Source organism: Phacochoerus africanus, chromosome 4 (genome assembly GCF_016906955.1).
Source record: "Phacochoerus africanus isolate WHEZ1 chromosome 4, ROS_Pafr_v1, whole genome shotgun sequence".
In the NCBI taxonomy this organism is placed as follows: domain Eukaryota; kingdom Metazoa; phylum Chordata; class Mammalia; order Artiodactyla; family Suidae; genus Phacochoerus; species Phacochoerus africanus.
The window spans coordinates 56747912-56775495 of record NC_062547.1 but is presented as its reverse complement, the minus strand read 5'-3'; the positions used below and the strand labels follow the sequence as shown (position 1 = coordinate 56775495).

Genomic DNA, 27584 nt, shown 5'->3' with positions numbered 1-27584 from the left:
AAATAGAATAAGAATTGTTATTCAGATATTCTTTAAGAAAGGACTTAGAATTCCTTGTATCAGTTCTTACAATACTTTCATTTCACCTCTGAGAGAGGCAAATGGAAAAGACTGCATGTTTGTTCAGGACTTGAGAGCTTCAAAAAAACCTTTTGGGGAATTCCTGTTCTGGCTCAGCAGAAATGAAATTGTCTACTATTCATAAGGATACTGGTTCAATCCCTGGCTCCACTCTGTGGGTTAAGAATTTGGCATTGCTGTGAGTTGCGGTTTAGGTTGCAGACATAGCTTGGATCTGGCATTACTGTGGCTCTGGCATAGGCTGACAACTGCAGCTCTGATTGGACCCATAGCTGGGAATCTCAATATGCCACCAGTGCAGTCCTAAAAAATAATATATATTATTATTACTCATGCTTATCTCTCAGCTAGAGATGTTCTAGCAAACATCTCTTCTTTTCATTGATACATGTACACAGTTCATTCTTTAGTATTATAGTAAGAAAAGAAAGCCAACATCTCTTTGTCTTTACATACAAAGGTCATTAATGTAACTGGACAGTTAGCCCACAAGGATTTACTGAGTGCCGTATATATATTCTTCTCAAATACTTAGAGCTAACTTGGCTGATGTATACTTTCCGAATGGCTCTGCTTTAAAATACAATATATGGATGATTTACTTAAGTGTTCTAGAACTGAACAGACTCCCCAAAGACATAATCGACCTTTTATAACATTAACCTCTAAGGGGAATAAGGTATCCTAAGATACACTACTATTCTGCTTACCGATTGTAAAATATTTAGTCCACTTAATATCTAGGGAAAGATTATTGACTGATTCTGAAAGAATTAGGGAAATCTTGACTTTTTCATTTTCCCAAACTAAGAAACAGCTAATGGGATTTCTAGGTCTAACTGGATATTGCAGGAATTAGGTACAAAGTTTTTCCTTCATTGCTAAACCACTCTATGCATTATTTAAGCCGGACCAACCAGACCCATTTGAATGGATAATAGGAGAAAGGATATAAATGTGTGAAAAATCTTCATTAGCTCCATCCTTAAGCCATCCTAATTATAAATTACCATTTTTCTTCTTTGTGCATGAAGATAGAAGAAATGCCCTGAGTTTATTAATTCAGAGGCATGGTGAGCTGCATTGACCAATAGGATATCATAATCAGCAGTTAGGTTCAGTTGCAAGAGAGTCCCCACCCTACATGAGGCTATTTCAGTAACAGTCTTTATGCAAATCTACTGATTAATTTGTAATGGGGCCTCCTTTGATTCTTTACATTCCTCACTCAGTTGAAACTCTTTTAAATTCTCATAGCGCTCAACACTATCCTGAATCAATTGTCCTCTTACAAAATATATTACTCTTTTCACCCAATATTACTTTGGCTCAATGGAATATTCTTAACCCTGCAACTTTTCTTCCAGCATCTCAAGGTGAAGAATTTGCAGGAAGTGGAACTCCTTCAAAGACTTGAGAATGGGCTCTCATCTAACACTCAGAAATGAATTATCTGAGGAGACACACTTGCTGACAAAGCAACAGACTTTATTGGGAAGGGGCACCTGGTTGGAGATCAATGAGGTAAAGGAACACGGGAGAACTGCTCTTCCTCAGGGCCCATGGTCTCCAGTTTTATGGAAATGGGGTTAGTTTCTGGATTGTCTCTGACTGGTTATCTTGCTTGACCCCTACATGGTCTGGCCTAAGGTCCTTCCTGCTGGTGAATGCACCTCTCAGCCAAGATGGACTCCAGCACCAAGGATTCTGGGAGGTTGGTTGTCTCTTCTCTCTTTGTGGCCTCTCCCAAATTCCCCCAGTTAATCTTCATGGCAGCACAACGTTCTTTATCAGGGCATCCTATTGTTAGATAATCCATCCAAGTGGGAATTATCATGCCTGACCAAGGGGGGGCAATTTCAGTCAATGGTCCCCTAACAACAATCATGATGGCATTACACTAAATGCCTATCTTCTTACTCCTAGGACAGATTTAAAAGAAGTTCCCATAGATAATGCTGACTAAATTTATTTAACAGAGGGATCATGTTTAAAGCATGAACAAGGATATTATTTACCTGGGTATGCAATAATTTTGACTGTAGAAATAATTGAAAGAGCTTACTTACCAGAAACTGAATTGGCCCATAAGCTGAACTGACTACATTAATTAGGGCTCATCAATCAGCCAAATATTATATAACAAATGTTTATACTGACAGTAGCTATACCTTCAGAGTAGCTCATGATTTTTGCATGTTAAGGAAATAGAATGGATTCCTCATTTCTGGCCAGCCTATTAACAGATGTGGCTTAGATCCCACATTACTGTGGCTCTGGCATAGGCTGGCAGCTGTAGCTCTGATTTGACCCATAGCCTGGGAACCTCCATATGCCACAGATAAGGCCCTAAAAAGAAAAAAAAAAAGAAAAACAGACATTCCAAATCTGAGAGTGGATGGATTGGTAATCTTTTAGCTAAACAAAGTGCCTTAAACTTTACTTATACACAATTTTGAGAATGACTTGTGCTGAAATAGATCTCTGATGAAACTGTTAAGAAGTATCTTTACCTGGCTTCAGAAAATGAAAAGCAGGCCTAGAAGAAAATAAGTCATTATTATTATTTTATTTTAATCCCATTCTAAAAATACGGTTCAGAACAAATAAGAGGCCTATAGTACCTATGAGTGCCCTATTACCTTTGCTTAACCATATACATTCCCTGACACATGAGGTACCTGAAAAAATAATATTATGGGGAAAACAATATATCTGGAATCCTTCTCCCACTACAGCTCATAATGTTTATAACAGGTGTTCTATATATCCTAAATATAATTCTGATAAATCCCTCCATGGCTCTCAAGGCCACTTTCCCCTCCCTAAGGATGGCAATTAGATGTTTGGCAATTGTGAGTCATCCAGGTGCCTTCCTCTTAAGGGCACAAACATATCACCAAAATACCATGTATGCTTTTGCTCTGGATGGAGGAATTTCCTTGCAGAAGAGCAACAGCATTAATAGTAGAATAATCAGTATTGAAAATAATATTTCCAGTTTGTGGGAGTCCTTCTGAGTTATAGCAACTAGAATTCATTTTACTGAGTAGATTGTTAAATCCATCTGTAATATTTGGCTGATAAGGCAGAATTTTCACTGTGCCTAACACCCTCAATTCTTAGGATCAATAGAAAGGATAAGTAGCACTATTACCAAACAATTGGCTAATTTTAAGAGTGTTTTAAAGTTTTGTGGCCAAAATCTCTTCCCTTGGTGCTCCCAAATCTTAAGTCTGCTTCCTTTGGTAAAGATCAATTGTCGCTTTTTGAAATAATTACAAAGTGACCCATGCATCTAAATAAAATATGTACTTTTTAAAGGTGATAATTTATATTATCACCAAGAACATCAATGTGTTTCAAGAAAGTAAATAGTTACTAATGCTTCTTTCCATAATGAGGTCCTGGAAGATGAAGACCTGAAGGACTATGAGATAAAGTCTTCAGACTTTGTCTATTGGAAAAGACATCAACTAAAAAACTCTTTACAACCATCTTGGAAAGGACCATATCAGGTGATGTTAACAAACCCTTGTGCTGCAAAAATTACAGGAGTAAGTTCCTGGAATCAAATTTTCTATCTCAAAAAATGTCCTCTCCTGAACAGACTGCAACTCCCTTTTCTGATACCAGGCTTAGACTAAGTAAGAAAGACCCCCACAAATCCTGGACAAGAAGAAGACAGCACTGGTAGACAGATAACCCAAGGGTCTAAACCAGGCCAGTAAGACCTATCTTACTACTTCAAACTATACTCCTTACCAAATATCTTTCTCTCTATCAAAATTGAAAGTTTTTGTTTTATTTCTAGCTGTGTTTTAACCTCAATGTTTAGAATAGAAAAACATTTTTTTAATAAAACTAACACAAGGTATACCTACTGAGGGAATTTAACTGACTGTTAGATTTGATATCAAATTCCTTCATCATACAAGGCCAATTTAAACTTCTTGTAATTCCTGTCACTGATTTCTCAAGTGCTCCTAAGGTTATCAGTTACTTATATTGATCTTCCTCTGTTCAAACTTTTCAGGTTCAAATTCTCCAACATATTAATATGTCCATCCATTGTCTGATATTACTCTCCATTCTTAGAGACCAGAAACAACTTAACCTAGCACCCTTGTTCCATTTCTTATTGATTAACAGATGCCTTAGAGAGGAAAATACAGGTCACTTGTGCCAGCAACTCTCCCACATCAAAAAAAACTATCATGCAGATAGTTTTTATGGAAAACCTGCAAAAGAAATAACCCATGGTTTAATACCATGTCAAAAAATTTTCCAGTTAGTGAGGCTATCAATAAGAAGTCTGGAAGTAATCACTTGTCTTCCTCAAGGTTTCGTTCTTCATATGTGGCATTGCAACTTACCTTCCCAATGGTAGGCTTATAAATGTCTTAATATTTGACAAGTAGAAATTTTATACTTAATGGGATTTTGTGTTACCCCATTTTCTTATACAAAAACAAAAAAATCCTGTTTAGATCCATGTTTACAAAGTACCAAGATCCCTGGTGGTGAAGTCTTTTCATAATCTTTGTTCCTAAGAGTGGAAAAGCTCAGCAATCTACGAAAACCATTGATCAAATGGCTGAAGAGACTACAAAGAGCATTGTAGCACAGCAGAAATTCATGATTTCTTTGCCCAGTTAGTAAAAGAATATAGAATTTCCTTATATTTTCTATTCACAAAACCAGGAGGTGTTTGTGCTATTGTTCACACTATTTGTTGAATGAATGTCAACATTTTTAAGGAAGTTGAAACTTGCCTAGAATTTTTTTTCAAAAGGCAAAATTGTTATTAGATGTAACAAAGACTCACTCTTTGAATGATTTGTTTATTTGGATTCCCTCAATACCAGGGAACTTTTTATATTCTACTTTACAAAGGATTATATATGTATTATTATTCTTTTCTAAGCTATCAAGTTACTCATGACATATACTACTACTTACTTTAGGTCTACACAGAAAACACTGACAATTATTTTAGAGCAAACATAGATGATTGGTCAAATGCATAATACAGAAAACTTTTTTCACACCACATATTTTTCTATACTTATTTTATGCATTTGAATAATTTGCTGAAATATAAAATTATATGATGAAAGAATTAATAACACAAATTAAAATGACTGATCCCATTTAGATCTATATAAATCTAAATATGCACAAAGCACATGTAAGATGAAATTGTCAAAAGTTCTATTGGGCATTATAGAATTGACTATCGGTCCTTCATCTTGCTAGCATAAACCACTAAAAGAAAAGGAAAAACAAACAAACAAACAAAAAGCCAGGCTATCATGACCCAGAATCAAGGGTATAAATGGATATAGGGAAAAAAAGAAACCACACTGGTGTTGAGGGATCAAATGTTACTCCCCTAATGCTTTCAATCAAAAAATTTATCATCAAAAGGGGAGAAGATGAGGTAAAAGTCATAAATTTTTCTCTAGGATGATCAAACTAAGACAAAATGAAAATAATAATAACACACCCCCATTGTGGCAAGCCTTTCCCAATGTCCAATGTGCATCTGCATTATGCATTAAACCAGACCTCCTCAAATAAAATGATGTAAACAGGCTGAGAAAAATAATCCCTTTCTTCAGACACCAGCACTGTATTTTAAGATTAATATTATTTTTCATCCTATGTAGGGAATGGGGTTTGTCACATTGAGAGAAGTTTCCCTCTGTACATACTCTGATTTTTTAAATTTTATTTTATTTTCTGTGGACAACACAAATGCCATGGCTTCATATCATACATCATTTTTTTTTTTTTGGTGTCTCCTAGGGAGGTATGTGGTACTCAATACCTACCTCTTTTAAATGCACCATTGGGTGTACATGGGTCTTTCAGAATCGATTTATTCCCTGGGTTTCCTGGGGCATTGCAGGCTGTAATGAACTCGATCAGTACGTCAAGAGGTACTTTGACCTGTTCACATGTGGTTATTGGGTCTGAAAGAGAATAAGATAGAATATTCCCCTGAATCCCTTCAAAGTGACGTAAATATAAATAACCATCCACACATAATCATAATTTTACAAGGGCTCTGGATTCTAGATATGAGACTAGAACATTCAGGTGGAGCATAGTAATAGGGAAAGGGATATTGACAGAGGTAGAAAAAGAGTTTTACTCTAGTTAAGTCACATTTTGCCAAATACCATGATACTCAGGATAGAGACAGATTTCCTCTTCCTTAGAGCTTTAAAGTCAAGTAAGTACCCAATTTTAATGTAGACACGAAAATAAAGCCCACTATCCCATAGACCCTGTGAGGAAGCTTGACCATTGTATTGCCTGCCAGCCAGCCCCAAATCTCTGGGTGGGCTTCCTGGTGAAAAGCTTTCCCTTCGAAACCCAGGCTTTAAAGACTAGAAGGAGTGAAGGCTTCTTCAGTTGTGAAGGCACTAATTCAAGACTACAGGTTTCGTAGTGGTCAGAGAAAAATTACACTACCCAATGAAAAAGCACAAGCAATTGACCCTAAAGAAATGAAGATCTAATAAATACCTGACAAAGAATTCAGAATATTTATCTGAGAAAAAAAAAAAAAAGCTTATTGAGCTAAAAGAGAATCCAGGCAAATAAGAACTATCAAGAAAACAATATTTTAAAAAAATGATAAGTTCAACAAAATTCAAAACCATAAAAGAACCAAAAGAAAGGGGGAAGAAAGCTTATTTAAAGTAAATGACAAAAAAACATAAAACAAACAAAAAAAACTTCCAAAGCATGGGGGTGGAAATGAACATCTAGATCCATGACACCCAAATGACTCAAAATAAACATAAAGAAGTCTTCACTGAGACACATTGCAATTCAAGATTCGAATATTGTAAAAATTATTTTTTTAAATTTTAAACTGGACCAATATTATCCCTTCTCAACTAAAAGAGGGAATTAGTTCACTAACTAAAATTTATGAGAAATATAAAAATATGCAAGTTATAATCTACAATATATTGTTGAATAATTTCTAAATATCATTGCACCAAAGTAATATTATCATATTCATTACTTATTCCAATATGTAAATTTGTTTTCTAACTAGTGGATTTTTCTAATAGAATGAAAACAATTTAAGCAATTAAGTAATTACTTAAGTAATTTAAGAAATGAATACTTTAAAGACAACTTCTATGTGTGATATTATAAACATTTCTACTTTTATGTTTTATTAAACACATTCAACTTGATTCATCAAATTTTTGGTCAGTATAATCAAAAAAGATAATAAATGACTATATGCAGACAAATTATTACTCTGCCCTTACTGAAAAACAATATGTAAAATACATGTGACAAAAAGTTTAGAGACATAATAATATTTAAGGAATCTGAAAAATATTTTCCTTTCCCCACTAAATTGACCCTTAACACACCTGAGAAAACATCTTTGGAAGTCATAATGTATTCCTCAACCTCAGCTAATGGCCATACTGGACTATTAATGACTTGCCCTACCTTGTCTAAATCTCAATGAACATTCCTAAGAGAAAACAAAAAAAAAAAAGAGAGAGAGAGATTAAATTTAATCTGCAGTTAAAAAAAAGGCATCAAATCATTCTTGCTCTTGAGTAAAAACAAGAAGGTTTTTAAAACGTTAACTATTGAGATGAAAGATTAATGTGTACATTTGTTTAGAAATTTTTCAAAGAAGTTTACTCAGAAAATGACTTTATATGAAGAAATCTGGACTGCTTTCAGCTAATCAAGCCCGTGAGTGTTTGAAAGTGAGGAGATAATAAAAGGTACTAACAATAATTGTTTTTATTTTTTTTCACTACATAAGAAGAGGGACTCTTAGCAACTGCTTAAGAGAACTTAATTCAGAACTAATATTTTTAGTATATAACAAGCAATGAAGACCTCCAGGCATCTAATTATCCAGAGAACTCCAATAAAACTTTATTTTGCTAAAGGTGGTTTAACAAGATATATTAATAATTTATGCTATTTATTTTCATTCTTAAAATAAAAAAGATAGTCTGCTCAAATATTTATTCACGTTTTTTATGTTAAGCTATTTTTTAAATATACAATTCTGACAATTGATCTGATTGTGAATTACTGATTGAGAAATGTTAGCACAATAAAATAAAATTGATAAAGGTAATAGCTGATATGATCTATGAACTAAAGTTCTGGATTTATGGTGAACATTTTTGTGCTTATGCTTACTTATACCATATGCTGAAGTATCACTGAAAATAATTATGGTAGTTTATGATAAAACATATCATCAAATTTTATATGAAGTCATATTTTAAATGTAAGAAGAATTTATTTGGCCATAATTGAAATAAGAAATGTATAGAGAATAAAAAGGAGATAGAATGATAGATTATAATCATTAAAAAACTGTACACTGTATACAGAGACTATGACATAGGCTCTAAGACAGACTGCAACCAAGAGAATGCTTTAAAATAGCACAGGTAACATAAATTACATTCTTGAGGAGTAGAAATGTTTTCATGCAAGCATACTGTGTAATCTGATAGAAGCCAATACTACCACATTAACACTTTTGTCAGGGTCAATTATTCCTTAGGTTGAAGTCATTCAGAATTTTAGGTTATCAGTTTGGAAAAGGACTGATCATGATCTATGTAAGCTTTGTCTAAGTTAAGGAACAAAAGATTTTTTTAATTTGTAGAGGATGAAATGCATGGTAGAAAGTAGTTCTGGACCTGATTCATAAATGTGCTTTCTGAAAGGGACATGAGACAAGGGTCTTGGAAGAGATAGGACTTAATCATGTGGCAGTGTACCTTTGTGCTCAAGTGATACTGAAGAATAAACCTGACACTTAGGGATCCCAATCCTTAAAAAAGATTGTAGAGACCAGTACTTTTTTTTTAGGGCTGCACCCTGGGCACAAGGAAGTTAACAGGATAGGAGCTGAATCAAAGCTACAGCTGCTGGCCTATAGCATAGCCACAGCAATGCAGGATCCAAGCCATGTCTGCAACCTACACCATAGCTCATGGCAAAATCAGATCCCTAACACACTCAGCAAGGCCAGGGATTGAACCTAAAACCTCATGGATACTAGTAGGAGTCATTTCCACCAAGCCACAATGGGAACTCCCAAGGACAGCCTTTCTTATTTTCTGCACATTAGAATTTTTTTTAAATGAATCAAGAATGGCTATATGACAGCCATTGTATTCTTAGTGCTGCTTCTACTTGTTCTTTAACCTACATGCCTGAAAAATTTCTAATCAAAATCTAGAAATTATTTGTCCCATTTTATATGAAAATATAAAATGGAGAATATAGTGAAGCTAAATGGGCTACTGTTACCTCTCTATGAATATATATATATATATATATGTATACATATATATATACTAATATATATATACACATATATATACTAATTATATTTGAAGGATAACCTCCAGAAATAATCCAAGTAAATAACCATATATTTACTAGCCACATAATTTATTATGGTTATCCAATTTTTATTTTTAAGCATGTGGTTTGTAAAATTGAAGTATCTTATGCTTTTAACTTTTGCATTTTATTTATTTCCTTTTTAGTTCTTATATACATCAATAAATTTTCAGTGGAAAAATAAAAACATCTGAATAAACAATCTTGCAGAGGTTTTGTGAGAATCAAATTAGTGTAACATACAGAAACAATTTGAAAACTATATAATCACATAATTGTAGTGGATGACAAGCAAAGTGAATATAAATGATCATGATCATGACAAAGATATTGATAAAGATGTTCAAATTTAGAGGTACACTTCAGTGATATTTTGTACACAGATATAAACTGCTTTAATGTTTATGTCGTTGAAAGCTTGTAAGAACTTATATTTCTCCATATCTGTTCTACTTAAAAATATAGGTTCAGATAGTTACATTCTTTAATCTTTGCTTCTATTTCTTATTGGTAGATAAAGTAGAATCATATTTAGGTTTTTATTTTTTTTTCATCTTTTTTGCCTTTTCTAGGGCTGCTCCCGTGGTATATGGAGGTTCCCATGCTAGAGGTCTAATTGGAGCTGTAGCCACTGGCCTACACAAGAGCCACAGCAACACAGGATCCAAGCCTCGTCTGCAACCTACAGCACAGCTCACGGCAGCGCCGGATCCTTAACCCACTGAGCAAGGCCAGGGACCAAACCCGCAACCTCATGGTTCCTACTTGGATTCGTTAACCACTGTGCCATGACGGGAACTCTGAATTATATTTAGTTTTATACCTAAACTCTGATATACTTGTTTAATGAAACAGAATAAACACATGGTCATTGCAAAAGCATATTTGAAAGTGATATTAAAATCAGTTTCTGTATTTGAAAATATCTGTTTACCTAATGAAAAATTTTTCTAATAATGCTGATCACCATTGTAAATTTCACTGAGTAGTATGAATTAAGACACAAACCTAAACACACACAAATATTCTCTTAATATTCTAGATCTCTTTATACTGTAAAACATTATTGTTCTCACATAATGAGCTTCCAAAATTGAAAACACACACTTGATTATTAAATACTGTCAGTAATATTCCTAAGTCAAGTTAACATGTCATTGTGTACTATTTTTTCTCTCTTTTTTCTTTTTTTAGAACCTATTTTAGAAACATTTGAAAGAATGTGGAAGCATCCATGTAAGAATACTGTGAATAAAAATGCTTGTCTAGACTGCAGAGAACACATTTCTGGTGAATGTGATTCTGATAGTGTGAGAGTCATTTTACAATGGTATAACTTCTAGGTAATTGATGGAAATTAAAATAGTCTTATTTTAAAATTTTAAGTGAATATAATCACTCAAATTTCAAGAACTACAATTAATTCTCTGTAGACAAGACATTCAAAGAACTTTTGATAAAATTGACCTGGTAAGCAGGTTATCTGGTTTCCCAGCCCTATGGTTTCCCAGCCCTACACATAATAAGAAAGGAAGAACCTTCCCCTACACATGGGGAAGGTTCAGAATTTATGTATGTGTGTATGTATGTATGTATGTATGTATTAATCTTTTAAAGGATGCACCTCCACCCATGACATATGGAGATTCCCAGGGTAGCGGTTTAATTGGAGCCATAGCCGCTGCCCTATACTACAGACACAGCATCTGAGCCATGTCTGTGGCCTACGCCACAGCTCACAGCAATGAAGGATCCTCAACCCACTGATTGAGGCCAGAGATTGAGCCAGCATCCTCATGGATGCTAGTCAGAATTGTTGACCCTGAGCTCTGATAAGAACTCCAGGGCCAGCATTTTAATTTACTTCAGAAACCTTGAGAAGGGAAGAGGTTATCCATATTTCTGTGAAATATGGGAGAGATTTTCTATGCTTTAGAGGCTTTTGTAAGTCTAATGCGATTTTTCTTATAATATTTTTAACAAGCTAATTTAAGGAGGCTTGTTAAATAAAGCCCTACTATTGCTGCTTCTCTGTTAGGAGTCACCCCAGGTTTATTTTGTAATTGAGAATAATATTTCATTAGGAAGAGTTTTTATCTAAAACAAGGAGAGTGAAAGGTATAAAAATCTGTGCTTCAATGGAAAAATGTGCAATTATCTCGACTCTAGAGGACACTCTTCCATATTTTCCAACTCAGTCACTGGGTCACTGTGCAGGCTTGCATAACTCACTTAATGTCTTTGGATTCAGCTTTTTAAGTTTTTTTTAATGATAAAACAATAATTTTAAAATCTATATGTTTTATAAAACATATCAATGACTAAAATGAAGTTATTTTCAGTATTTAATTTTCAAGTCTAAATATAGGAAAAAATACAATGAAATTAATGCATATTGATTTAAAGTGATAGTTATATGCAATTCATTTTGAAACTTTTGGGCAGATTTGGATGGTTTTTATCATACAGAATATGTATATCTATAATCAGAATTTCAGAGTAGATGATATGGATCCTTCTCTGCAGGAGAAATTTCCAAGTCTCCTAGGTAGAGAGAATTTTGTATTGGGAGCAAGACATGAATTGGATTTCATTTAGAGTCTTTGAGAGGCCAATTGTAAAAATAATATATGGTTGTTGTGTGGTTAAGAGTAAATACCTAAAGCGAGTATATATGAGAAAATATCAAAATGAGTAAACCGCAAGCATGGAAACAACTTTGTTTTAAGACACATTTCACATACATTCTTGACCTTCTACCACATATATAATATTTTTATTTTAATGACTTCAATTTCTTCTTTTCTTTCTTCCTTTTCAGTTACTTTTGTTGTTGATTAATAAAATGTTACCCTCTCATTTCAGATTTATTACCTTCAAAATGTGTTATATTTAAGGGATAACATAGGGGATGTTATTTGATAGATGATAGGTAAGTAGGTAGATAGGTAGATAGATCTGGAAATCCAACTCTAAAAATATATATTTTAAGATAAAATCACTTCAAATCTCTAAAGCTCAGTCTCATCAGTGGTGGTGTTGATAGCAGTAAAGATGAAACACTGTTTAATTCTGTAAAATATCTTGACACATTCCAAGCGTCAGCCTGTAGAGATGGTCAATAAAACGTTTAAACCTATACCTTCTCTTCCTATTAGACATTGCTTAGATTCAAGGCTTATTTTTTCCCCATACTATGAAACCGATATTAGGGTTTTGTTTCCATTAACTCTTTTCTCCTATATATAATGCCATTAGTGGTGAAGCTTAGAATATATTTTTATTGAAATTTTTAAAATATGTATAGAAATACAATTGATTTTGTATCCTGCAATGTTGATGAATGTATTTATTAGTCAAATGTTTATGACTGTATTTTATTTTCTATACATAAGATAATGTCACTTGTGAACAAAGATAACTGTATTACTTTCTTTACTATTGTGTGTGTTTTTGTTTTACTTGCTCAATTACTATGTTTAGTATTTCCAGTACTAATTAGAAGTGACAAAAGTGGACATCCTCACCTTGTTCTTGACCTTAATGAACCAATAAGTATAATTTTATCTGAGTTAAATTTTTAAACATGAATTCAGTTTTACATCACTTTAATATTTTACACAAGTAAAGCAAGAACATGATCTCAACAGCCCACATGACAAAACAATGACTTCATAGACCACTCTTCCCTGATTCCCTAGGTAAGTATTTCATATTATTTTAAGATATTTTCCTCTATTTACCTATATATTTTTCACTAATATTCTTATCTTCTATTACTTCATAAATATAAAATAATCACATCTGACCCTTTAGTCACTGTTGATGGAGAAACTCCTACTATAACCACCCCCACCTCTTTTTCTCTTTTCCCATCATTTCAACATATTTACATCCTACTTTGTGTCTAAAGTAGCTAGATTAACAGCATTTTTCTGTCTTCTTGTACATATTGATAAAATACAAAAATATGAAACAGAGTAAGACCTGACAGTATTTGTTTTTTTTTTTTTGATTTTTTTTTTTCTACAGCCACACCTGTGGCATATGGAAATTCCTAGTCTAGGGGTTGAATCAGAGCTAAAGCTGCCAGCCCATACTGCAGTCACAGCATCACAGGATCCAATGCATCTGTGACCTATGCCATAACTTTGGCAAAGCTGGTTCCTTAATGCACTAAATAGCAAAATATTCTGTATAGCTTATTCACCTACAATGCCTCTGAAGAACTCCACTTCCAACCATGAAAAAGACTCCTAAGATACCATTGTCTTTTTTCCACTTAAGTGATTGACCTTTCCTATTTCCAAATTCCTTCTTTCAAAAATCCTAAAATCTTTTATCATTTATTGTGCCTTGTGCTCAACATTCTCTTTTAATTTGAAGGAAATATTTGTAAATCATCATGATAGGTGCATTTTAACAGGGAGATGCAAATGCATGTGCTTAGATTTACATTATAATGTAGAATTGGAAAGAGTTTTACTTTGTTTTTTAATTTAAAAGAATGTATACATGTATGTGTAACTGGGTCACCACGCTGTACAGTAGGGAAAAAAAATAATGCATTGGGGAAATAAATAAATAAATATAATATATATAATATATATAAAATACATGAACAAATCTTTGCAGAAAAAAAATTAACTGTTTAAGATAAAGTGCCATAAAGCTATGTTTATCATGTAAATGTTAGAGAGGCACAGAGACAGAAAACATGCTATTTGGGAGAGCTTGCATAGATTTATCAGACAACAAGAAGTGTGGTGTATAGACATTCAGGCAAATGGTCTACTTTAATTACAGCACTGAGAATCTCATTGAGGAGAGAGAATGACTTGTATAAATTGTACTTGAAAAGAAGGATTCATGTTGTTTTCACAACAGATGAATCAAGCAGTGTTATTTGACTTCAAAGAAGCTTGATTTGACATTTCTGTCCAAAGAAGTCTCAAGGAAGAAAAAGAGTTTCTGAACATGAGATGATAGGCCCCTGAAGATTTAGAGGTAAGCCTTAGGGCTTGACTATGAAAATTAATTCCTTATTTAATTATAATAATTGCTTATTCACAGTAGAATTCTATAATGCATGCATTTATATCAAAGTCCTATAAATATATACTTAATATTATATCTGATTTTATGTTACTTGAATTTTTGTAGGACAGTAAAACATATTTATTCTAATGATGCCAAAATATTTTTTTCTAACATTAAAGATTTCCTGGAAAACACTATAGCCAAAAATATTTGCATTTTCAAATACTAATCTCTTGATCAAAAAATAAGTTCTTTTCAAAATTAATGTTTTTCATTTAAGATCTGTAAAATTTCATTTTGTTTTTTTAATATATATTTTTATTTTATAATGATTTATCTTTTTTCCATTATAGCTGGTTTACAGTGTTCTGTCAATTCTCCACTGTACAGCAATATGTAAAATTTTAAATAATATGCAATGTGATTAAATAATAAAAAGAGCTTTTCTTTTAGCCTGACTTCTTTAATCTCATGTCTTCCTTTAGGAAAAATTATATGAATGTCACATGGAAAATTATAATCAAACATCAATTTACTTCATCTTACTGGGATTATTCCCCTCTTCAAGAATTGGCATGTTTCTTTTTATTATTATTGTTCTCATTTTCTTAATAGCTCTATTTGGCAACTTCTCCATGATCCTACTCATTTTTCTGGACAACAATCTCCACACACCCATGTATTTTCTACTCAGTCAGTTCTCCCTCATGGACCTGACCTATATCTCCACCATTGTCCCCAAAATGGCCTACAATTTTCTGTTTGATGACAAGTCTATATCTTTCATTGGATGTGGAATTCAGAGCTTCTTCTTCTTGACTTTAGCAGGTGCAGAAGGATTGCTCTTGGCTGCTATGGCTTATGATCGTTTTGTAGCGATTTGCTTTCCTCTTCACTATCATATTCGTGTTAGCAAAAGAATATGTGTGTTGATGATACTTGGATCTTGGGTAATGGGCTCTATCAACTCCTTTGCCCACACTGCATATGCCCTCAATATCCCTTATTGTCAATCCAGAGCCATCAATCATTTCTTCTGTGATGTTCCAGCCATGTTAACTCTGGCCTGCATAGATACCTGGGTCTATGAGTCCACAGTGTTTGTCAGCACCACTATCTTCCTTTTAGTGCCTTTTACTTGTATTGCATTTTCCTATGGTCGTATTCTCCTTGTTGTCCATCACATGAACTCAACAGAAGGGAAGAAGAAGGCCTATTCAACATGCAGCACCCACCTCACCGTGATTACTTTATACTCTGCACCATTTGCTTATACTTATCTACGCCCCAAATTTCTACGTACTCCAACAGAGGACAAGGTTCTGGCTATGCTCTACACTATTTTCACCCCAATGCTCAATCCTATTATCTATAGCCTGAGAAACAAGGAGGTGATGGGGGCTCTGAGAAGAGTAATTCAGAGAATCTGCTCTGTGAAAATGTAGACAAAGTTTTCGCATGAGCACCAGATTTTGTACAAATCCATTCAGCACCATATAATAATTTAAAATATTATTTACTATTAAATAAAATAACTAAAGGAGTTCCCATAATGGCTCAGCAGTTAGCAAATCCAACTGGCATCCATGGGGTTGCAGGTTCGATCCTTGGCCTTGCTCAGTGGGTTGAGGCTTCAGTATTGCTGTGATCTATGGTGTAGTTTGCAGATGCAGCTCGGATCCCAAGTTGCTGTGGCTGTGGCTTAGGCTGGCAGCTGTGTCTCTGATTTGACCCCTAGCCTGGGAACCTCCTTATGCTGTGAGTATGGCCCTTAAAAGACAAAAGACAAAGTAAATAAATAAAAATAAAAGAACTAAAATTAGTCTATAGAAAAACTCACTCATGTCTGGACAAAATTATTGTACAAATATCTGTCTATCTATCATCTAAGTTTATGTAGAAGTATAAATGTATATGTTTATAGCCTCGTTCTTTTTTATTAATGGCTTTTTTTGTTTCCCTATTAATTTCAAAAGCTTTTAATCTTTGCTGATAAATTCTAGGTTAAAATTTTCCCCTGGCATTAAATAATAAAAATGGAAACTCTTTAACTGAAGTTGTCATTGTTCTACTATTTTTCATTTATTTTATGATACATCTAAAACATTTTTTTTTCTGAGCGCCTAGATAAAATTAAATGTCAGAGACTTCTTGTTCTCCTCACGTGGACTATACTCTCTCATAACAGTTATTTTTCCTTCAGTATACAGAAATTTCATTTCAGAGATTTAGCTGAGATTTCATCAGAGATTCTGAAGTCCTTATACCACCACCATACTGATTGGAAGTGACAAGTTCATGTTCTTTTAGGGTGGTGCATCATCCTAAGGAATGATTTACTATCAGGTATACCTTGGGATCAACAATAAGGACTCTGAGATGCCAAGAGAGAGCTAGGATATTGTAAGGTTTATTATGTGTTGAGTGGCTCAAAATTTTGTTTCATTGGTAAGTACTAGAAACATCAAGGAATTTTGCAACCATTTCCACACTCTGCACAAACAAAGTTTACATCATACATAGGCACTGCTTCTGTATCTGTCAGATGAAATTTCATTCTCCACTCACTACATCCATAGTTCTACTGAAACTGTTTGGAGAAAGTTAATTTGAATTAACCAATTTTAGCCATTCATATTATGGCTTAGTCAGTTTTCTAAACAGATCCCAACACTCTATCAAATAAAAATCTCTCAGGTCAAGTGAACCTCGTGATTGAACTGCTATCATTGTCCATCAGTGATCAGTGCAGAAATGTTCTTTAATCTCCCAGATGTGCAATGGAAGGAAAGGGTCATATCCACAGAATTTTTAAGGCACAACACAAAAATATAAGACCTTTTGTTCAGAAAGCAGAACAAGTTGTCACTATTGGTAATACTATATCATTTTTCTGCAGTATTAATTCATCAGTTATGAAATGCGATACAAATTACAAACAATAATTTGCATCAGAATTTGCATATAATAGAAAGTAATGCTTTTTAATGTAATATCTTTATTGACTAGTATTTTGGGGGCTCACTTTTCTCCAAATTCATTTTCATCTGAATTTTGTTTTAGAAACACTTCTCTCTAAAAATGTACTTGAATGTGTACATGATAAGTGTGATAAGTAGGTTGCAATTAATTTGTAATGATTTTTAATTTTTAAAAAATCTTTCTGCTTATGTTAATGGAGCTATTAGTAGTGTTTATAGATTGTGAAATCAATGTCGGGCCATATTTCTGATAAATTATATCAAAATATAAATTTTAGTGCACAAAATTTGATGATTCTCTAGGAGATTTTTTTAACGAGTCATTTATAAGAAAATTTGTAACATCAATTCCAACCTATTGATTCATATAAATATATTTCATGTAAACATGTTTAATTTTTAAAATAAGTTTAATCAATGGCATTTAAATTATTCCTTTTTTAACTTTTATTATTTTTATTTTATTTATTTATTTTTGCTTTTTAGAGCAGCACCCACGACATATGGAAGTTGACTTGGAGCTACAGCTGTTGGCCTATACCGTAGCCACAGCAATGTGGGATCCAAGCCACATCTGCAACATACACCACAACTTGTGGCAATGCCAGATCCTTAGCCCACTTAGCAAGACCAAGGATCAAACCTACATCTTCATCCTTGTTGGGCTCATCACCACTGAGCCACAACAGGAATTCCCTTTTTTACTTATATAAAACACCAGAGGTGGCTCTGTTACTGAACACAATTTTGTTTCACACAATGAAGCCAAACAAATAAGAATATCAGAAAAAGATTAATTGCAGGGCCATGCATGGAAAATGGGTGGCTTTTGCAAAAAAATAAATAGATAAATAAAAATAAACTCTGGACTCGCTAATGGTTTTCAGGGAGCAGTTTTTAGAGGGAAAGTTTGGGGTGAGGGCTGCAAGGTGTATGACTTTCTTCTGATTGGTTTGTGGTGAGGTAACAACGCAGCGTTCCAGGAATCTTGTGCTTAGCTTGATTTAAACATCCTTGACCTTGTTGGCAGGCTTAGTTCCTGCAGAAAATTTCAAAGATATTATTATGCATATTCCTTCAGGATGAACCAGGACATTGCCTGATCTTTCACTAACGTTTCTTGACTTCTCCTCCTTTGTTACAGTATTCCCTTACTTCCATGATGGGAAAGAGTTTGAATCTACCTTGGATATTCAGAAAGGTCAAGGAAGCTGAGACCTCTTTACTGTAAATAAGAAACCAAGGACACAAAAAGGTTTTTTGTCCCCAGGAAGGTCCCAGAGAGTTCTTCTCAGCTCTAGCTTTATGTTTCAAGTCTGTTCATTCCTTCTTCTCATTATATATTCAATTGCAAGGCAAGTTGATGTTAAAATTAGTTAATAATTCTTTTCTGAAACTTAACAGGGAAAGAGTATTTACATGAAAAATATTCCTTTGTAATGTTGCAACAATTTTTAAAAACTATATACATACCAAAATTGCATGCTAAGGCTACTACCTATTTTATCTCCTCTGCACACATGCATGCTCAGAGATGGAATAAAAAAATTCAAGTAGCAACAATAGCATTAAAGAAAGCAAGTATCATTTCTGTGTGAGAGACTATTCAAGCACACATGCTACATGCCCTGAGAAAAGTAGAATGAGTGAATAGAAAGAGAATAGCATCAGGCAAGCCAGTAAAATAATGGTAGTGTCTGCTGGTTTTATCAGTTGTTATTACTTAAATAATCCATGGAATGTGGAATTGATCAGGGCTGCCCATTCCAGACATGTTATTCAATTTACACTGTGAATAAATGAGGAATCAGGAAATGTACATCAGTTAGGGGACCATTGCCTGGAACCACCCACCTTGGTCAGGCATGATAATAGCCACTTTCACGAGTTGTCTCACATCAGAAGGCCTTGATTAAGAATATGGTGCTGCCTTGAAGACTAACTGGGAGAATTTGGGAGGATCCAACAGGAGGAAGAGATGACCAAATCCCAGGATCCTTGGCACTGGAATCCATTGTGACTGAGAGGGTGCTTGGCACCAAGACGGACCCTGAACCACACCAAGTATTAGCCAAGCAAGATGATTGGCCAGAGACACTCCAGAAACTAACCCCATTCCCATAAAACAAGAGACCATGAGCCATGTGGCAGAGCAATTCTCCCTTACCCTGCTGCTCTCCTCCCAGTTGCCCCTTCCTAATAAAGTCTCTTGCTCTGTCAACCCATGTGTTTCCTTGGACAATTCATTTGTGAGTGTTAGACAAGAATCCAATCTCAGACCTTGCAAGAGGTACCCCTTCCTGAAGCATGTCTCTTGTTGGACCTGACGCACCTTGACATAGGGGACTTACATCATATCACTGAACTTAGTTTGCTGAAAAGCAAGGTGGAAAAGTTTTCCTTAAGCTATCAGTAAATAATATAGTGAAGGAACAGTTATATTTTTCTCTATCTCGATATACATTCTCATAAAAGTCATGTGCCAAGTGGTGAGTGGTACTTATCATCTACCTCTACAAGAATTAAATCATGAATGAGATCCTGCAGCTGCTGACCTTCAACATCCCCTGTAAATGCTCAGGGTGGAGATCTTGAATGAGAAATTCTGTGCTTTGGGAAAACTGACAGAACAGGTCTTCAGATAGATAGGTCTATCTTCAGATAGGTCTTCAGATAACTGAAAATGTTAAGAATTTATGAGCCCAACTCTTGCCATCTTCGCATATCTAGAAAAGCACTAAAATCCTTCATGGTGATATCTGTTCCTCATGACTAGCAGTAACCTTCAAGAGACTGGCAGCGACCTTCTCCAAAATGTGTTCTTGATTACATGTACATCCCCCTTGCACTAAAATTGCATATATGCTCCCCACACCACCTCTTTGGAGCAGTTTCTCAGAGCTATATGAAATGCTGCCTCCTGGGCTATAGTACTTATTTTGCTACCAATAAAACAACACACAAATCTCACATTGTCCATTTCTTTCCTCAACACACGTTAATAGAAAAAATATATATATATATATTAACATGTCTACTTCCCATATACATGAGAGAGTCCCAGGAAAACTGAGTAACTGCTTAAGGTGGCTCAAGTCATCACCTTCAAGTCACCACCTTCAGCTAAAGACCAAAAAAAAAAAAGTTAGGGAAAAGTGAAAACCTGTTATGAGAGCTCACCAGGAAAGACACAGAAACAGTAATACACTCGTTATGCAAATTTGGGGACTGCCTTCCTCACTGATTGAAATTTCTAGAGATTTAGTCATCCTGGCAAGAAGGAAATACATTTAAAAATGGAGATTTCCCTTATAAATGTAAATGTCTCTTATAAAAGGATAACTTCTACTCCAGTTCTCATGGATTGCCCTTTGTATGCTGATTCTTAAAAATAAGAAGCCTAAAATAATTTTTATGGGAGTTCCCAACTTGGCTCTGTGGTTAACAAATTTGACTAGAACCATGAGGTTGTGGGTTCAATCCCTGGTCTTGCTCAGTGGGTTAAGGAATCTGGCATTGCCATAAGCTGCAGCATAGGTCACAGACACAGCTCAGATGTGGCGTTGCTGTGGCTGTGCTGCAGGCTGGCAACTATAGCTCTAGATTAGACCCCTAGTCTATTCTCCAAGTCCATGACTGGGTTTTCTATATAAACTGTCATGGCTTCTGCAAATAGTGACACTTTTACCAGTTACAATTTAGATGCATTTTAATCCTTTTTCTTGTCTGATTGAAGTGAAGAATTCTTCCAATTTCAGGATAAATAAAAATGGAGTGTGCATCTTAATCTTGTTTCTGAATTTAGAGGAAACCATTTTTCACCATTGAAAATGATATTAGCCCTGTGTTTGTCATAAATGGCTTTTATTGTGTTTAGTTTTACTCCCTCTACAACAATTTTGATAAGAGTTTTTACCATAAATTAATATTGAAATTTTTCATATGCTCTAGCTGCATCTATTGAGATGATCATGTGGTTTTATCCTCTTTTTTTATTGTGGTGTACATATTCATTGATTTGCAAATATTGTACCATCCTTGAATCCCTGGAACAAACCACACTTAATAAATATGTATGTTCATTTTATATTTCATTGGATTTGGCTTCCTATTTTTTTCAGGATTATCACAACTATACTCATTGTAGTTATTGGCCTGTAATATTATTTTATTTTTTGCAACGTCTGTCTGTTTTTTTGTAGAATAAATCAGAGTTTTCCATGGTCTATCCTCTTAAAGTTTTGGAATATTTTGAGAAGGATAAGTATTAGTTTTTCTTTTTATATTTGGTAGACTTTCCCTGTGAAACTGTCCAGTTGTAGACTACTGTTTACATTTTTGGGTGGAGGGGGCACTGAAGCCATAGCATGTGAAAGTTCCCAGGCTAGGAGTCAAACCAGAGCGCCTGGCATAAGCTACAGCCACAGCAATGTCAGATCTGAGCTGTGTCTGTATTCTACACCATAGCTCATGGCAATGCCAGACACTAAGCCCACTGAGCGAGGCCAGGGGTTGAAGCCATATTCTCACAGGTAGGATGTGTTTCCACTGAGCCACACTGGGATCTTCTACTTATATTTTTAATCAATTTTTAAACTATTATTTTTTCTGTTCAAAGGGTATGTTTCTCCCTGACTCAGTCATGGCAGGTTGAAATTTTATAGATGTTTTTGCAATTCTTCCAGACTGTCCAATTTATTGGCATATATCTAACTGTTCATAGTGTTTTCTGATGACTTTATACATTTCTGTGATATTTGTTGCTATATTTCCTCTTTCATTTTTTTATTTTATGTTTTTTTTTAAATTTTTAAACCTTAAAGATTTCATTGGTGTGTAGTTACATTACAGTGTTGTGTTAGCTTCAGATGTAAATCCAAATGAGTCAGTTATACATAAGTATATATCCATTTGTTTTCAGATTCTTTTCCCATAAAGACCACCACAGATATTGAGTCAATTTCCCTGTGCTATACAGTAGGTCCTTAGTGTTTAACAATGTTGTGTATAGTAGTGTGTCTATGCCAAAACTAACCTCCCAATTACCCCTCCCCCTATCTTTCCCCTTTGGTAATCATAAGTTTGGTTTCAAAATTTTTGAGTATGTTTCTGATTTATGGATAAGTTATTTTTTCAATTACTCAATGAATTTTGTTACATTTGTAGTTGTACAATGATCACCACAACCCAATTTTATAGCATTTCCATCCCAAACCCCCAGCACATCCTCCCATCCCCCAACCTGTCTCGTTTGGAAACCATAAGTTTTTCAAAGTCTGTGAGTTAGTATCTGTTCTGTAAAGATGTTCATTGTGTCCTTTTTTTAGATTCCACATGGAAGTGATAGCATGTGATATTGGTGTCGCACTGTCTGACTTACTTCACTTAGCATGATAATTTCTAGGTCCATCCATGCTGGTGCAAATGCAGTTATTTCATTCCTTTTAATGGCTGACTAATATCCCACTGTGTATATGTACCACTTCTTCTTTATCCACTCCTCTATCAATGGACATTTAGGTTGTTTCCTTGTCTTGGCTCTTGCATATAGTGCTGCAATGAACACTGGAGTACATGTATCTTTTCAAGTCATGGTTTTCTCTGGATAGATGCCCAGGAGTGGGATTGCTGGATCAAATGGTAGCAATATTTTCATTTTCCTGAGGACTCTCCATAATGTTTTCCACAGTGGTTACACCAATTTACATTCCCACCAACAGTGTTATAGGGTTCCTTTTTCCCCTCACCCTCTCCAGCATTTATTGTTTGTAGACTTTTTGATGATGGCCATTCTGGGTGGTGTAAGGAGGTACCTCAGGGTGGTTTTGATTTGCATTTCTCTAATAATGAGTGATGCTGAACATTTTTTCAAGTGTTTTTTGGCCATCAGTATGTCGTCTTTGGAGAATTGTCTGTTTAGATCTTCTGCACATTTTTTGAAGGGATTGTTTATTTTTTTTTCTGGTATTGAGCTGCAGAAGGTGTTTATAAATTTTGAAAATTAATCTGCACAACAAAGGAAACCCTAAACAAAACAAAAAGACTAGCCATAGAATAGGAGAAAATATTTGCAAATGAAGTGACTGAACAAGTTACTCTATATCGTCTTTTTAGTTTGCACATATTAGTGATATCATATTATGCTTATCCTTCTCTAACTTACTTTATTTAATATGGTAATCTCTAGGTCTATTCATGTTGCTACAAATGGCATTACTTCATATTTTTTATGATGGAGCAATATTCCATTTTTTATTTGCACCACATCTTCTTTGTCCATTCTTCTCTTTTTTTATTTTTATTTTGTCTTTTTAGGACTGCACATGGAGGTTACCAGGCTAGGGGCCAAATGGAGCTGTAGCTACTGGCCTACACAACAGCCACAACAATACCAGATCTGAGCCATGTCTGTGACCAATGCTACAACTCACAACAGCAGTGAATCCTTAAACCACTGAGTGAGACCAGGGATCAAACTTGCATCCTCATGGATGCTAGTCAGATTCATTTCTTCTGAGCCATGATGGGAACTCCTTTTCTTCTCCTGATGGACATTTAGGTTGCTTCCATGTCTTGCCTACTGTAAATAGTGCCACAGTGCACATTAAGGTGCATGTATCTTTTCAAGTTATGGTTTTCTCCAGATAAATGCCAGGATAAATGTGGATGATTTGTGTGTAGGTTCTATTCTTCTAATGACTTCCTGGCCCCATTTTAGATTCCTTGTCATAAATGACTCCATTTTGTTGTTGTTGTTGTTCATAGTATGCATTACCTCCTTTTAATTGAGTTCTTTCCTTGGATATATTTCCATATCATAGTATTAATAATTGTTCATTGATGTAATTAAACAAGAATTTCTGGAAAACAAGAAGGCTTATTTCTAATTTGTGATATTTCACAGGAAGAAAAATTATTATGGGTCATGATCATAAGGCAACAGCCATATCTGAGCAACAAGTAGAATTTCAGGAAGAATTTAGCAAAATCTACACCTGAAACAATGATGGATTTGGTCCAATTTTCATTTGTGGTATGAATTGCAGGATGTCTTGTTGAATAATCAAAGACTCAAGCAACTATAACCTTAAAATCCAGAGTATCTGAAAAATATTAAGAAATAAAGAGTATAAACAGTTTAAAACAACAATGGGGGAAAAGAACAATGATTAGCGTAACTCGTTAACTTAATAGATCACAATAGCTGCTGAATGCAGAGGGCAGCCTATAGATTATTTCTAGATGTTTGGGTCAAAACATCTTTTGTAATTTGAAATGTCTCTGATATGTCATTGGATATTTAGGCGAAATTTCTGAGTGACTCATACAAAAACAGGCATGAATATTTGTTATATATGAGCAGGTACAGTGATTTCTCTGAAGTTTATATCAAATTATCCAATATAGATTGCATGACTTCAGAAAAAAGATAGCTTAATTCTCAATAATTTCAAGTCAAAGGATGGCAAAATAACTGGAAGCATTACTCTGCAAAGTAATTGTTAGTTACTGGAGGAAACTTGAAGAAATAAATATCTAATGAAGCTACAGGCAAATACCATCACTTCAAAGACAATTTATATACTAGAATCTAATATATAAAGGTATGTTGCTGAAATATAATTTTTCTCTCTAAAATCACCCTCATTTGTACCAAATACAGCCAAATTAAATTTTTTTTGTCTTTTTTTTTTTTTTTTTTTTTTAGGGCTGCACCTGTGGCATATGGAGTTTCCCAGGCTAGGGGTCTAATCGGAGCTGTGGCTGCCGGCCTATGCCAGAGCCATAGCAACACCATATCTGAGCTGCATCTGTGACCTACACCACAGCTCATGGCAATTCCGGATCCTTAACCCACTGAGCAAGGCCAGGGATTGAACCCGCAATCTCATGGTTCCTAGTCAGTTTGGTTTCCACTGCACCACTACAGGAACTCCACAAATTAATATTAATTTGTTTTAAAAATAAGTCTACTCAAATAAACTCTAACTCATTATTTACCTAAGTGTAACATTTATAAAAATTTTTATTTTTTCCATTATAATTGGTTTTCCATGTTCTGTCAATTTCCTACTGTACATCAAAGTGACCCAGCCACACATACACATATACATTCATTTTCTCACATTATCCTCCATCATGCTCCAGCATAAGTGACTAGATATATTTCCCAGTGCTATACAACAGGATCCCATTGCTTATCATACAGGCTGTTTTAAATGTGCTTTGCTAGATATTTTTCTTTTATTAGAGTATAGGTGATTTACAGTGTTTTGTCAATTTCTGATGAATACTATAGTGACCCAGTAATACATATACATACACATTTTTTTGGTATGCCATCATGTTCTATCTCAAGAGATTGCATATTTTTCCTTGTACTGTACAGTAGGATCTAATTGTTTGTCCATTCTAAATATAATAATTTGCATCTACTACCCCAAACTCCCCATCCATTCCACTCCCACATCGCTCCCCCTTTGCAACCATAAGTCTGTTCTCTATGTCTGTGAATCTGTTTCTCTTTTGTAGATAGGTTAAATTGTGCCATATTTAGAGTCCACATGGAAGGGTTATCATATGGTATTTGGCTTTCTCTTTCTGACTTTCCTTAGTATGAGAATCTCTAGTTGTATCCATGTTGCTGCATATACCATTACTTCATTCTTTTTCTTATAGCTGAGTAGTATTCCATAGTATATGTGTACCACATCTTCTTAATTCATCAGCAACTTAAAGGTTGTTTCCATGTCTTGGATATTGTGAATAGAGATGCAATGAACATAAGAATTCATGTATGTTTTTGAATTATAGTTTTGCATGAATACATGCCCAGGAGTGGGATTGCTAGGTCATATTGTAGTCCTATATTCAGTTTTTTTGAGAACTTTCCTACTCTTTTCTGTAGTGGTTGTACCAATTTACATTCCCACTAACAGTGAAGGATGGTTTCATTTTCTCCACATCCTCTCCAGTATTTGATATTTGCCATTCTGACTTGTGTGAGTTAGTATCATTGTGGTTTTGATTTACATTTCTCTATTTTTCATAAGGAGTATCAGATTGAACTTTTAAAGTCTTCTCCAAGCCACCAAAGCTTACCAAAGGACTTGCCATAAGATTTTGCCTGCAATACCTCTATATTTGAGTGAATAACTTGCCTCTTGAGCTCCCCAAAGTACCTTGAGTTTCCTTCACCTGACAGAAAGTTAAATTTTTTACATTGTTAGACTACTGGGAACTTTGTGAACAAGGCTCTTTTTCCAAGGGGTTTTATTGGCTCCATAAAGTCAGTCTTAGCTCCTTAAAGCTATCTAGTTATATATGAGTCTATACATGTCTTGCTTAAATGTGATATTCTAGTTAAGGTCTTTGTAATATAAGTTATGTTTCCAGTTGTGCCCTGATATAACTGATTTTTTCAGTTTATGCAAACAACACAGCCATGAAAATAAGAAAAATCAGTAAGAGGTTTAAAAATCTGGAGGGAAAATTATTTTTGTTTACAAAATATATTTTACCAAATTGCTGCAAGTCGTAGTAACTTAAGAGAAGCGTTTCCTTTATTGTGAAAGAGCAAAATATAAAAAACAAACAAAAAAAAGTGAAAACCAAAAAAAAACCCAAATTGCAAGGTTTAAAACAAAATGACATAAACATCAGAGTCCTTTTTATTCAGTTTTCCTATATAATTAATTTTTTATCTTAGCCTTTTGTTAGTTTCTTTGTTAGAGTCCTGCAAAATCTTACCCAGTATAATGGTATGATCTGAAGATTTATGAAAAATCTTTACTCTGGAATTAATATCAGAGTCTTTTTCATGAATCTCTCTCAAGATGAAATGTATTTATAAAAATATCAGCATAAAATATCTCTCTGTTGGAGTTCCTGTCGTGGTGCAGCAGAAACGAATCTGACTAGGAACCAGGAGGTTGTGAGTTCATTCTCTGGCCTTGCTCAGTGGGGTAAGGATCCAGCATTGCCATGAGCTGTGGTGTAGGTCGCAGATGCACCTTGGATCTGATGTTGCTATGGTGTAGGCTGGAAGCT

The 27584-nt window shown here is 34.5% G+C and overlaps 1 protein-coding gene across 1 annotated transcript; it reads left to right on the top strand.

Moving 5' to 3' along the window:
- Window positions 1–15059: 15059 nt before the first annotated feature.
- On the top strand, window positions 15060–15998 carry LOC125124199 (olfactory receptor 2L2-like). The gene has a single exon (XM_047774347.1). It carries the CDS (start codon window positions 15060–15062, stop codon window positions 15996–15998), a length of 939 nt encoding a protein of 312 aa, XP_047630303.1.
- Window positions 15999–27584: the final 11586 nt, after the last annotated feature.